General features: G+C 44.5%; 1 protein-coding gene across 5 annotated transcripts in view; it reads right to left on the bottom strand.

Moving 5' to 3' along the window:
• The window catches only part of VPS54 (VPS54 subunit of GARP complex), a 53,599-nt gene extending 45,953 nt beyond the window's left edge, over window positions 1-7,646 (bottom strand). For 2 of the 5 annotated variants that reach the window (XM_052784217.1, XM_052784220.1), the window contains exon 1: window positions 7,525-7,646. Coding sequence is in view for 2 of the 5 variants with exons in the window: in XM_052784220.1 (XP_052640180.1) it covers window positions 7,525-7,569 (45 nt within the window). In the remaining 3 variants the exon portion in view is untranslated. Of the gene's footprint in view, window positions 1-3,629; window positions 3,706-5,225; window positions 5,301-7,524 lie in introns of those variants that run through there. The other 3 variants (XM_052784221.1, XM_052784219.1, XM_052784218.1) reach the window with 3 other exon arrangements.
• Window positions 7,647-12,873: the final 5,227 nt, after the last annotated feature.

Here is a 12,873-nt window from a genome sequence, read left to right as displayed (position 1 = left end):
TGAAAAAGCCTCTGTAATATGAGACACAGTCTGCTCTAGCCAGATGTATGAGCAACTAAGGCAATTCATAGAAAGCACTGAAATCTTGTACTCTTGCTAGCATGAGTACAAGACATCTCTCTCTCCTTTCCCCATAATCAAGTATTGCCTAAAAGTATATTCTAAGATGTGAATTGTCTCTACTTAAATCTCAGTGAAGAAAATGCTAACTGCATTATGCCAGTCCAAGATTTTAAATAAATTTAAAAGACAATTTAACACTAAAGTCTAGCTCAATACCTCAGCTTTTCAAAACCAAACTATACCTACACTTGCACAGGTATTTTTATTACTTATCACCATAAAATATTCACTTTGCCTTTGTACACTGACAAATCTTAAAATAGAATGAAAAGAGTACAATAAAATATCACTGCAAGCAGTAACCTTCATACTATTGAGTGTTTTTCAACAAGATATAAGGATTCTCAGGCAAAGGCCTTCTTAAGTGGCACGCAGTATGATGCTGTACTAAATTATTCATAGTTAACAGCTATTCTAGTAGCCTTGTAAGTCAGCACCTTATGGATAATTAACCTCAATGAACAGCCACATTTGCACAGGAATAAACCCATCTGTACTGCCCAAAACCAGGCATTCCTCAGACTGCAGTCCTTAAATTAGTCAAGTAAGGATAGCTTCAGAGAGAGAAAGAAGACTGGACAGAATTACCTGAATTAAATTCGAATTACAAAGGAATATGTGACAAGTCTATATGAAGACAAAAATCCTGCCCTACACCTGAGCCCTTCTGTGTACACTAACCCTGCACACAACTGAAAAATGGTTTCATTTGTTCACCAACAGCCGTTCCTTGTGCTACACTACTAAATATTTTATAGACAAATTAATCTAACACTAGTCTTCTGAGTCAGCATTTTTAAATATGCAACAATGTATAAATTTGCTCATTTAAACATAGCAGAAAAATGAAACTCAGTGTTAACAGAGAACAAAATGGCTACAGAATATTTTAACTCATTCAACTTTAAATGCAAGTGAAATGCAGGTAAATGTAGTTAAATGCACAAGCTGTGCAGAATGAATTATGAAACAGTGAGTCCCCTGAGCCTCCTACTTAGAAAAGCATATGTGCAGCAACAAGAATATGCAACTACGTAACTTAATGACATCAATATTTAAATGATATACAATTAAAACCGGGTTAGATTAACTCTGTTCTCTCCAGTAATCGCCATAATTTATTCACATTTTGTCTAGCAACATGTATTAAATTAATGCAATGAAAAAAACTTGAGGGGTTAGATACAAGAGTAATGACAGAAATACTTACAGGATTACAGCTATATTTGCAACATGCCTTCAATATATTAAATCTATTTTGCACACACTATTAATTTCCTTAGTTTAAAAAAAAATGACATTAAATTACACTGTCACTGTAATGACTTAATATTACTGAAGCTAAACAGTAAAAAAAATTTTTTTAAAAAAAATCAACCATCACACCAATGAAAATAGCTTTGATTATTTGAATTTATGGTATTCTTACAGTCTGAACACATGAAGATTAGTATTTTATATTCAACAATCTTACAGCTTCATCTTTAAAAAAAATTCTTGTTCAGTAACACGCTCAGCAACTATGATATGACACAGTTGTATAAGGTACAGCATGGAATGAAATGACCATGATGACAAATGTAATAACCACATGCTTGGATACTGTACAGTCAGCAAAGTAGAAGACCTGCACAGTTAGTAACATATTAATCACATGAATTTTAAGAAGTTATTCCTGTGATGACTACACTATGACTCGAGTTTCATAAACAAGGTTTTAGCAGTTAGAAGAGTAACACAACAAAGCTTATTACTCAGAAGTAATTGCACAGAACGGTTATAACTCTTGAGCATGTGCTTGTTTTTGTATTAAGACTTGCATGAAGTTCATCAGAAACTGCCTTTCTGTATTCTGAGCGTTAGCCGCACACTTTGTTTTTCAGATCATAAGCCTTCACTACATCCAGTATTATCTCTATATAAACACAATGTTAGAGAAGGTGCAAACTAAACCTCACCTATTCGTTGATCTTAACTTTGTATTTCCTCATTTTCGGGCAGTTTTCCATTAGCATTATCAACCAATTTTCTATTTCCTATTTAAGGTAACAGATTTACATGAGTTAAGCATTTTTACTGGGGATTTTCATGTGCGCACACTTTGGTTTGTAAAGCTGTAATTTGTATTAACAATACAAATTAGAATTTATGAAGCCAGCACAATCCTGAAGTAAGTCTCAATTTATGCACTAGAGACACATATTTCTCCTGTCTCTGTGCTCTCCCTCCCAAATGAAAATAAATCTACAACATACTAGTAATTACCTTCGAGTTAAATTGGTAGTTTTGATAAGTTACCTGGTACTACTAGGGGCACCCAGGAACATGGACCTTATTAGCTCCAGCCCTTATTCATACAATTCATAGAATCTGCTCTCCAAACTCTATTTTGGCTTCAAAAATAGTGACATCTGAGAAGAGACACTAAGTGCCCAGGACTTCCACTGACCACACAACACTGAGCAAGTTCTCCTTTAAGTATTCCACACTGTCCACGATGAGCCACACTCAGACACCACTAGGTAATTATCAAGAAGTACACTCCACATCCCAAAGGTAAGGCAACGATAAGTTTCTCTGTGAACATGAATGGCATGCTAAAGTCCCTGCTGCTTTTCATGGCTTTGTCTGGCAACAACAGAGTGAAATCAAAGCATTTGAAAGTACTGTTCTGGATACCCAATACCCTTTGGAATAGAAAACCATCAGAAGCCACCCACAAGTCATGCCAAATCAAAATATTTCACCATTTCTAGAACAAGTGATAAATACCGAAGATACTTATTAAAGAAAATGGATACCCGAAACATAACTACAAGAGTAAAATGCACAAGGGATTCCTTCCAGGACCTCAAGAGCCAACAACATGTCTGTTATTGGTCTAATATATTTACTCTGTTAGCTTTCCCACTCTATTATTATACTGCTCTTTTTGCTAAATCAGCAGGATTTAACCCTGTGACAAGGAAACCATGGTATGATCAAAGTATACACCACCTTTGTAAGACAATGTGAACCAGCCTGGACTAACGCAAGCTTTCAATTTCTTTCAACCAGCTAATTCCTTGGGCTCAAATTTCCATGGTTGTCCCTGTGCCCCAAGACAGACATCCCTCTTTCAGCAGGGGAGCCAAGAAGGTTAGCTTTCAGCAGAAATGTTTAAGGAGTTTCAGAGAATGAGGTTAAGAATGCAGAAGCTGTTCTGCTAACCCAAGCTTTTTCTGAACACCGATTTCCACCCTGGGATTTTAGAGTAGGAAGATGATTGTCAGGGGGACAACAAGGCTAGAGTCAGAGGAGAGCTGTGACTTGTCCCCATGGCAAGCCATCTACATTTGGTGCACACTCCAACATCAGATCTCCTTACACAACTTGGAGAGGAGCCTGTGTCAGCCCAGCCTTTCTGACAGCCTAATAAATATACATACATTTGTATTCATAAACACACATGTTTTTTAGTGCATTCCACACATCTTTTAATAGGATCCCAAATCTCATGTTCCCACCTGGAGGGTGTACCTTCTCTGCAAAGCTAGCATGAGTGATGACCATCCAGATTAGCCTTTCTGGGATGAAAGCAACCTGACAAGGAAGCTATGTAAGAGTTATCTGCATTTCTCATCAGCCCTGCTTAGCCACACATACTGTTAATGATCCAGCATATTCTGTAATTCCTTGGACAGTGCCGGTTGAGCCAGACTGCACTACTTTCTTAGCAAACTGCAGCATGGGGACTGTGGAAAAGCAAGACCACTTGAATAGCTTAAAGAGTAATGCCACCACCCTCCCCTTAAATCGTCTCTTTCATAACGCCATCTCAAAATGCTCTCCTCAAATGGGGAAACAGGCATGAAAAAAAAGTAATCTGACTACAAAGAAAGAACAGGACAGCTGCATCCCCACTGCAAAGCACTGTGGGTAGACCACAAGGCCAGGGTAAAACAGCATTTGACTTTCATATTATTACATTTTGTACCAGTTTCTTTTGCCCTCTCCAGCTGAAGTCACCTGAACAGTAGATTTAAAAAAAAAAAAAAAAAAAAAAAGCAAAAAAGCTTTACTTGAGCTTCAGTTCTTTAAATACAAGAATAAGATCCTCTGAAAAAATTACCCCAAAAAGCCCCCATCACTGAATAATATGTTATTTGAATGCATGTATGCACAAGTTGTTTAGAATACTACACAAGTGTAAACATTTTGTCAAAAATTGGAAAGGAATTTATCTCTCTATAGACAAACTATCTTAAAAGTAATATTTCACTTTTATTCAGTATCTGAATAAAACAATTAAATGAAACATCTGTGATATACTCAACGTACCAAATGCCCTTCCTCTCATCTGGAAACTTGACTTCCCAATGCTGAACACAAATTTGAAATCAGAAGGCAGCTTCTGTGCTTGAGGAACAGACCTTCCTACAGCTACGTAGGTCATTATGCATCAAGTTCTTCCATGCCAGGGGTGGTAGAATCATTCAGAAACAACTAACAAAGCAGTAAAAATGTACATCAGAGAAGAAAAGGCCTTGTGGTTAGTTGCCCACACTATCACACAGGATGAGAGTGAAATCTTTTTGTACTCTGGGTTTTTTTTCAGGCACCAGCATTACAGTGTGCATTATCCCCTTGGAAAATTGTGAAATATGAGCATCTCATATAGCCCCACAGAGGTACATGCAGCTAAGCAAAGATCAAGGAGCCCCAGCAGGCATTCCAGCTAGAAGTCTGTCCAAGGCAGAGACCACAGAGAAGTGACATTTTGAGGAAAGGCAGAAGAACTGTGCAGCCAGAGCAAAAATTGTAACGCTAAGGTCCTAACTTCATGAAAGGAGTTCGACAGAAGCTCATGGCAATTTGAGTCAAGAGCAAGTTTCCATGTGCAGGCTCTCCACTTGCTGTTGTCAGCAGGGTTAGGCTCAATTTGTTAATCTGAAACTAATTTTCTAAAAATGTGATTTTTCATGAGAATCATGTCTTTCCAAAGCCTTACCAAAGCCCCAACAACTGCAAGTAGCTATGAAAGAGCCAAATAAAAATATTTAAGTTTTGACATTATGCAAAAAGCTGAAACCAGGCATTATCGAAAAGCAGGCACAGCATACCTCATAACAAGTCTTATCAAGTGGTCTTGACATAGGATGCCAGTCCACTAGTGGGAGGCAGTATGTCACTCTGTAGGGCAAGTACTCTGCAAACAAGACCATCCAAACTTTACCTTGGTGAGCAACAAGAGTGCCACCCGTGTTTGTTGACAGTTCTTGTGGTGTTAATACCTGCCCAACAGAAGATCAAATGAAACAGATCACCTCTATTCACGTCACTTCCTTTTAATCCCTCAAATAGCTTCCATTTATAAGAAGAATAAATATTTCTATAAACGTAAAAAACAGTATGGCTATGTTACACTTAGAATGCCAAAAAACAAAAGGAAGGTCTTACACCGCTGCTTACAGTAACTGTGTAAAACTGATGGGAACTCTCTGCCATATCGCAAAGCACCAGATATGCTACTCCAACTCTAATAACCTATCTTAAACACACATACATGCACATCTAAAGTGGCTCCTTTTTTTGCTTTAAGAACCAGATTAATAGGCGAAATATCCTAGCTGCTTCTCCATCCAAAGATGAGTATTTTGGAACATCTGATCAGTAAATGGATCTGCCATTTTTGACTAGCAGAGAAATACATTAAGGATTTTTTACCTTTTGAAAAGAATACTCGCATCTTTTTTTAAAACCTAGCACCTAGGTGAAGTGGGTGCAAAAAGTTATAAATATGGGGAAGACAAATCTTAGATGTGCTGGTAAATATTTCTTTGGACTTAATCATATGAGGCCCAGAAATATACATGTAGAACATCCATTCATGCTTACCCTTTCTCTCTTTAAGCAACATTAATAAAATAAGACAAGGAATAAACAAAATAAAATGTAAAAAAAAAAAAAAAAAAAAGAAAGGACAAAAAAAGTAACACAAACCAAAAGAAAACTGAGCCTCCCAAATGGAACGATGATAAGATGTTCACGGCCCTTCACTCTTCTTCTTGAGAAACTCGCAGCTCCTAATTTCCCCAAAAGTATGAAGAAGGAAAGCGGAAGTGGCTTCTACACAGAGTCACTGCCCCAAAAGAAGAAACAATACCTACATGATTCCATTTCTCAACTTCTTCCCACTCAAACTGCCAAAGAACAAGTCTGCAGACTGCTTTCTTCACTCTCTCTAGTGGCTCCTGACACTTCTCAGGCAAACAATATTCCTGTTCAACCTTGGAAACGTACATCCCCTTCTCCTCCCATGAGGTTTGTGCTGTCAACAGGAAGGCAAAATTCCTCCACGCATGCACCAGACTCCTACTACAGCGAAAGACAGTACTGAAGACACAGGGACACCCAGGACAGATCCTATTACTGACAAATGGGATGGGAGAGGTAGAGCTGCTTCTCAGCGTGCAGCCTTCAGACCTCACTGGTGAGGTTGCCCACATGATGCACAGCAGCTTTTGCTTAGACAGCCGTAGATCTCCTGTCAATTAGTTCATTTCAGGCATTGTTTTCCTATCCAACAGAAGCACCATCCTATGCCCAGAGGATTTCAAGGGAACTATAGCTTTTGTCTCCCAGTTTGGGAGTCACACTGGCTCTCAGGCTAAAGTAGTAATTACTACAGCCACTACAACAATTAACACACTGCAGTCAGGTTTTTTAGTAAGAGCATTTTTTCACAAGATTGCAAAGCAGCTGTGGTTGCACAGGGCCACAGCTGCGTGGAAGTCCATAGAACTTCTTCTCATTCAGGACTCCATCTGATAGGGTACAGGTGAGACAGCAAAGTCAATACACCACCTGCGCTTTAAAACTCTCAAAAAACCCACAAATGCAAATCTGTAGTCAAATAAATATTCTGATGTACTTTAAAACAGGTACTTTACACATCTGGGATCGCTCAATGTTCTGCAACAAAAATCCTAAGTATTTAGAGAATGTTACGGAGAAGGAAAGGAAAATCAAGGAAATACTAAGGCCAAAACTGGACAGTCAGAGAAAGTCAATTTTTTGTTGAGAGTGCAGGAGGTCGATATCTCACAAACACACACGGGTATTTCTCTCAACAGGACATACCGTGTTTGAAAAATTACAGTAAGGAAAGGTAAGAAGTGACATTTGTCTACGCACACAATTTTAGGATCGTCTATAAACCCGGGAACCATCGCAATCCCAAATGGGTTTTGGGTCCAACAAATCTTTAGCGCTCCACATCCCAGTCCATCCCGGTTGCCGTTAACCTGGGCGCCACGTGCCAGCATTGCAGAGAAAAACCCCAAACACTTGCTCCAAACCTTACTTCCCTGCACCAGCGCCGACCGCTTACGAAAGCCATGCCGGAGGAGCTGGCCATACCTTAGCGAGAACACGCCGGGAGGATCTCGGGGAGGCCGTCGTCATATCTCTCCCCGTCGCATCGTACAGAAAACTGCCCGGTCTCAGAGCATGGGGACGGCGTCAGTGACCTGCGGGAGAGAGCCCATATGAGAGAGGGCCGCCACAGCCGTGCTCAGGGCGGCCCGGGAAAGCCTGGCTTAACGCTGACACTTCCACACAGGCTCAACGCCTCCCTGCCAGGCACAGGCACCGATTTCAGACACCGCCCGTCTCCCACCGGGGGGTTACTATGGAAATACAAAACGTAAATTGGCAGAAAAAGGGGAGAACCGGGCGGCACTCCCCCCCCCACGCCTCGAAGTCGGCACCCCTCCTCTCTCCCACACAGGCCAAGCCGCCCCCGCCGGCCCTCGCCGCGCGGAGCGCCCGGGCCGCAAAGACAAAGGCCACCCGGGAAAATTCAACTTTCCCGGCCGCTCTCCGGGAAAGCCCCCCGGCCGCGGGCGGAGGCGGGGAGGCACCTGCGCCGGCGGGCCTAGCCGGCGGGCGGCCGGGGAGCTCCCCGCTGCCTACCTGCGGCGCCGGGCGGGCGGCGCGGCCTAGCGCGGCGCCTCCGCGGCGACACGTCGCTCCCCCCCGCGCAGGGCAGGGCAGGGCAGGGCAGGGCAGGGCGGCGCGGCGCAGGAAGCGGCCCGGGCGGCGGCGGCAGCGGCGGCAGCGGCGGGAGGGGCCGAGGCACCGCCTCTCCCTGCCACCCGGGGGAGGAGCCGCCGCCGCGGCCAGCGGAAGGGGCTGCGCCTGCCCGGCCGCGCTGGGGGTTGCGGTTCCGTCCCCGCGGGGAGCGGCTCCGGCTCTTGGCGCGGGGCCCGCCCTGGGGGAGGCCGCAGGGCCGAGGTGCCGCCATCCCGCCCGGGGCGGGGCTGGACTCGCCGTCCCCGCCGTCGTCCTGGGGGGGCTGAGGGCCTCCGCAGTGCCCCACGGCCGAGGCGCCGCCATTTGGCGGGCCCCACGGACAAGGTGCTGCCGTTTGAGGGTCCCCACAAGTGCCCCACAGCTACATCACTGCCATCCTGCGGTGTGAGAAGCCCCGCGAGTGCTCCGCAGCCAAGCCGCTGCCATGTGAGAGAACCACATGTACCCCACAGCTGAGGCAACGCCATTTGGGAGTCCCCACAACTGCCCCACGGGTGAGCCACTGGCATTTGAGAGGGCCCACAAGTGCCCCGTGGCCAAAGGGGCGCCATCCTGGAGTGCAAGGGGTCCCACAAAGGCACCCCAGCAGTGCCCCTGGTGTGGGGAGCAGAGTCCCCTTACCACCGTGGAGGGCCGCTCCATGGCGGCAGCTGCTCCTGCACGGGTTTCAGCCACAGCTGCCACGCTGTGCAGCGGTGGAGGGGGGGGAATTGTGCCAGGTGGCCATGGTCACGCTCAGAGACTTTAATGGGGCATTGTACCCAGCAATCCCCTGGCTGGTAACTTCTTATTCAGACTTATATTTTAGGCTGTAATTCTCCATCAGGCCACAAAAGATGCTGAAATACAGGGACGCGTTACATCCCAATTAAGCAATAACAGCCTCCTGCCTGATCGTGCCTTAAACACACTTAAATTCTCGGCCGTAGTCCTGTGGCAGTCAACAAAAGGTATTAAAACACAGGGAGGCTCTGATTAATTAATAGCAGTAATTCCATTCATGTTAACAAGCAGAGGCACGTGAGCACGTGACTATGGGCCGCATAAATGCACATATGTGGAAATCCGTGGGTTCACACCCCAGCTTGCAGCTGGCTAACTCATTTCGGCGTCCGCCCCTGCACAGACACCAGACAGACTGGTGTCACCCCAGCTGGGCTGAAGATATTTTTTTGCTCCTCGGTAGTCAGTGTTGACAGATGTTTGTTGGGTACAATTTGTTTTGCAGCCTCTTGACCGATAAATCCCAAACGGCTGTCACCAGGATCAGGTGCCTGGGAGTCACAGCGACTCTTCGATGGCTTCCTTGGGAGACGTGTCTGACGTGACCTGTGTTCACTCTTTGGTTCGGGATGCTCCTGTGTCAGGTAGCAGGCTCCTGACTTCATTTTTTCTCATGTCACTAATGTACTAGTGGCAACAGAAAGCTGCTGACACCTGTAACAAACCCCGTGCCAGTTGCTGGTGCAGCAGGCTGGGCTTTTTGCAAGAGGAGGAGTGAGTTGTAGATGCAGAAGAGAGACATACATACATACACACATAGGATAAATAAATAGCAGGAAGAAAATACAAGAGAACTGTGGAGACACTTTGCTCCCCACACAACCCTGCATTAAGGACATTAGTTGCTTTGTTCCAGATGCTGTCTTGTGAAGGCTACATATTGTGGTTGCAGTATCCCATTTCATTCCTCCCACCAGACTTCGTTTGCAACATGGCAAAAGTCTGCATCAGGCTAAAGATAGGCACTAGCATCGCTACTACAGGCTGTGAAAGGTTTATCCCAAAGGATAACTGTGGACACATATTTAGCTAACGGTCGCAAGAGCGTTCCAGATGCCTTTAGAAGGCCTTGAACAGAATAAACAAGAAGACAAAAAAAGAAAGATGCCAATTAGAACACAGGTGCGCATTCCACGATAAAGGGAACTTGGCACGAAGAACCTCAATTCGGCAGTTTATCTTGACCAATTAGACTGAGACAAGTTTCACATGTTTTAGTTAGTATAACCAATTATGTCTTATGTTTATGCACGTGTACAGTGTTGATATAACCAATCATTAACTGTAACGAGGCGCGTGGACAACGCGTGAATAATGTGTGTAACCAATAGTAAAATAGCTAAACGCATGTACAGATGTAACCAATGTATAAAATGATGTCTGATGCTCTAGTAAAGGGTCTTCAACTATGATCATATTGATCTGTCGTTGAGTCCATTATTATGCTCCCGCAAATAACCATATTTGGTACATTTAAAGCACAGACCCATCAGCAAGCAAGCCGTTGTACATCCCACAGTAGAGGCTGTCATTTCAGGTGCATGGATGTTGTGCTCACAGGGCAAACTGCATGCCTCTGTGTCACTTCAAGGCTGTGTTTCTACTACTACTGCTTTGCCTCCAGCAGCAAGACTGACACAGGTAGTCACACCTGTGTATTGCTGCTGGTATCAGACACCTGGGCTGGCATTTCCAGTGGGCCTACTCTCCCACCTTGCATTAGCACGGACTTGAGTGCTAGGCTGAGTCACAGCTTTTGGACCCAGACATGGAATCTCCCACCCAGCACGCAGCTATCTTCCTGTGGGGTTGTGGAGCTCAAGTCAGCTGTTAGCCCTGCAGACCTTAGGACACTGCAGGAAGGGAACACCTGAGAGAATTAGCTGGGAGGATTTCATTAGCATTTACCCTCAGAGGCCAATGGAAATTTGTGGCTGCAGTTTTCCTGCTTTCACTTTCTCAGGCCACCACGCATCTGGATGCACCCATGGGTCCCCAGGTTTCAGATTGTGAAATACTGAGTGATGCTGTGGAGGACAAATAAGGATATTAAGATGCCTGTCTTGCAATTACTTCCCCCTCACTTCCCTATCTGCAAGGCCCCAGATGGCCTGATGCTACAAAGTCAAACAAACTCATCCACAGTCCACATGGAAGTGTGTGAACACGGTAGAGATCAGTCCAGGATCCTTCCCTGACATAATCGCAGCCTCAGCCTGCACATCTTGCAGCCCTAGTTGTGCAACATGACAATTTACTGAGGACATGGGCATCACCTTCAACCCTTTTATTTACAGTATGAGTCCAGCTGTTTTCCAATAAGCAAAACATTCCAGCCCTGTTTGGAAGTGGTCATTTCATGCCCAGATGGAGATTTGGGTGTTTTTGTTCTTGTTGCTATTGTTGATTCACGTTAACACCCAAAGCCGCAACAACTGGAGAGTGAAAACTGCTACTGTGGATCTCAAGCTTTTTGCATCAGAATATTCCTGGCAGTTTTTACAATGCCTTTGTGGCTCACAACTTGCACAGCACCAAAGTTTTCATTGCAAATCTTACTGAAAGCACAGCTTAACGTGTGGACCGAAGCACTGGCTACTCAGCCTAGCCTGCTGATTGCCACTCACGTGTGCGTGACGGTCTGGGAGACACTGATGTAGGTGGAAATAGCACCATTTGCTGCTTTGCATGCAAAATTGCAATGAAATCTGATCTCTTGCCTTACCCTGCAAGAGGTAACTGGTTTATACAATGAGTTTAAAGAGCAGAAAATGTGGCACTAGCAGAAAGAAGTAATAGTTTTTTAGAAGTTATTAGTAATTAGAAGTAATTACTATTACTTTGTAACTTTTGGCTTGGGTGTCAGTGGTCATCACTGCTGCTGCGCTTTCTTTGCATTCACTGCACCTTTCCTAGACATGCTTTAGAAAATAAAGATGTACCTTCTCACACTTCAAAATACCATCCTTGGCTTTCTGAGGTGCTGGAATTAATATCAGCTCAGCACAGCTCAAACAGGCTTTATTGGAAGCTGGAACAGCAAAAGCAGTAAAGAAAACATATTAAATATTAAATGTGTGTTAGGAAGCCAGTGGGAATTTCCCTCCAGCAACCTGCAAACCTCACTCACAATATTTTCATAGCATCTTTTCCACTACCTGGCAGAAATCTCTTTGTCCTTAACAGCCTCAGCCACGTTCAGACTGCAGGCACACATTCGACACGCTCCTCATGGGGAAAATGTGGTGTTTGGTTGGTTTTTGTTTTCTTGGGGATCACATTAGTTGGAGTCTATCTGTCTTCTAATCCCTAAAACACAACACAGTTGCAATAAAGTGAGAGATTGTGAGCATACCATAAAACTGATCGCTGTATATAGATCCAGACTGCAGAAAGACTGAGTTTGCAGAATTTACTCACATGGATAAAGTCAATGAAATCAGAGAGGCTGTGGGAGGGATGGAGGCCATGTTAGCCCTGTCCTCTGTTGTGGTTCTGCTTTGTGTTACTTACTGTTGTCTTAGACAGAGGTCCTCAGCCGTGTGGGTTGAGGATGGCTTTCCTGCCTCACTGCCTTGCTATTGCTGCCAGCTGGCTGGGGGTGTCCCCATGGCTCCTGCAAGCACATGCAAGTGAGACGGAAAGTTTGGGTTTGCCTGAATCGTGTTCATTGTTTGGTTTCGGTAGTCCGACTTTCCAGAAAGAGACCTGGGAGTATCTACATAACCACTTCCCACTGGCAAAGAGACAGATGGGAGTGGATGAGAAAGGAGGGGAAAGGCAAAAAGAAAGGGAATCCCCAGCAGAGGAGCAGCTGTGGGTGGTTATTAACTACAGCCACTGTTTTTGAAGGGAAAGCCCTTCCCACAGCCTTGGTGGTAAACCAAGTTT

This window comes from Harpia harpyja, chromosome 4 (assembly GCF_026419915.1).
Source record: "Harpia harpyja isolate bHarHar1 chromosome 4, bHarHar1 primary haplotype, whole genome shotgun sequence".
NCBI lineage: Eukaryota > Metazoa > Chordata > Aves > Accipitriformes > Accipitridae > Harpia > Harpia harpyja.
This window is presented reverse-complemented; position numbering and strand designations above follow the sequence as displayed.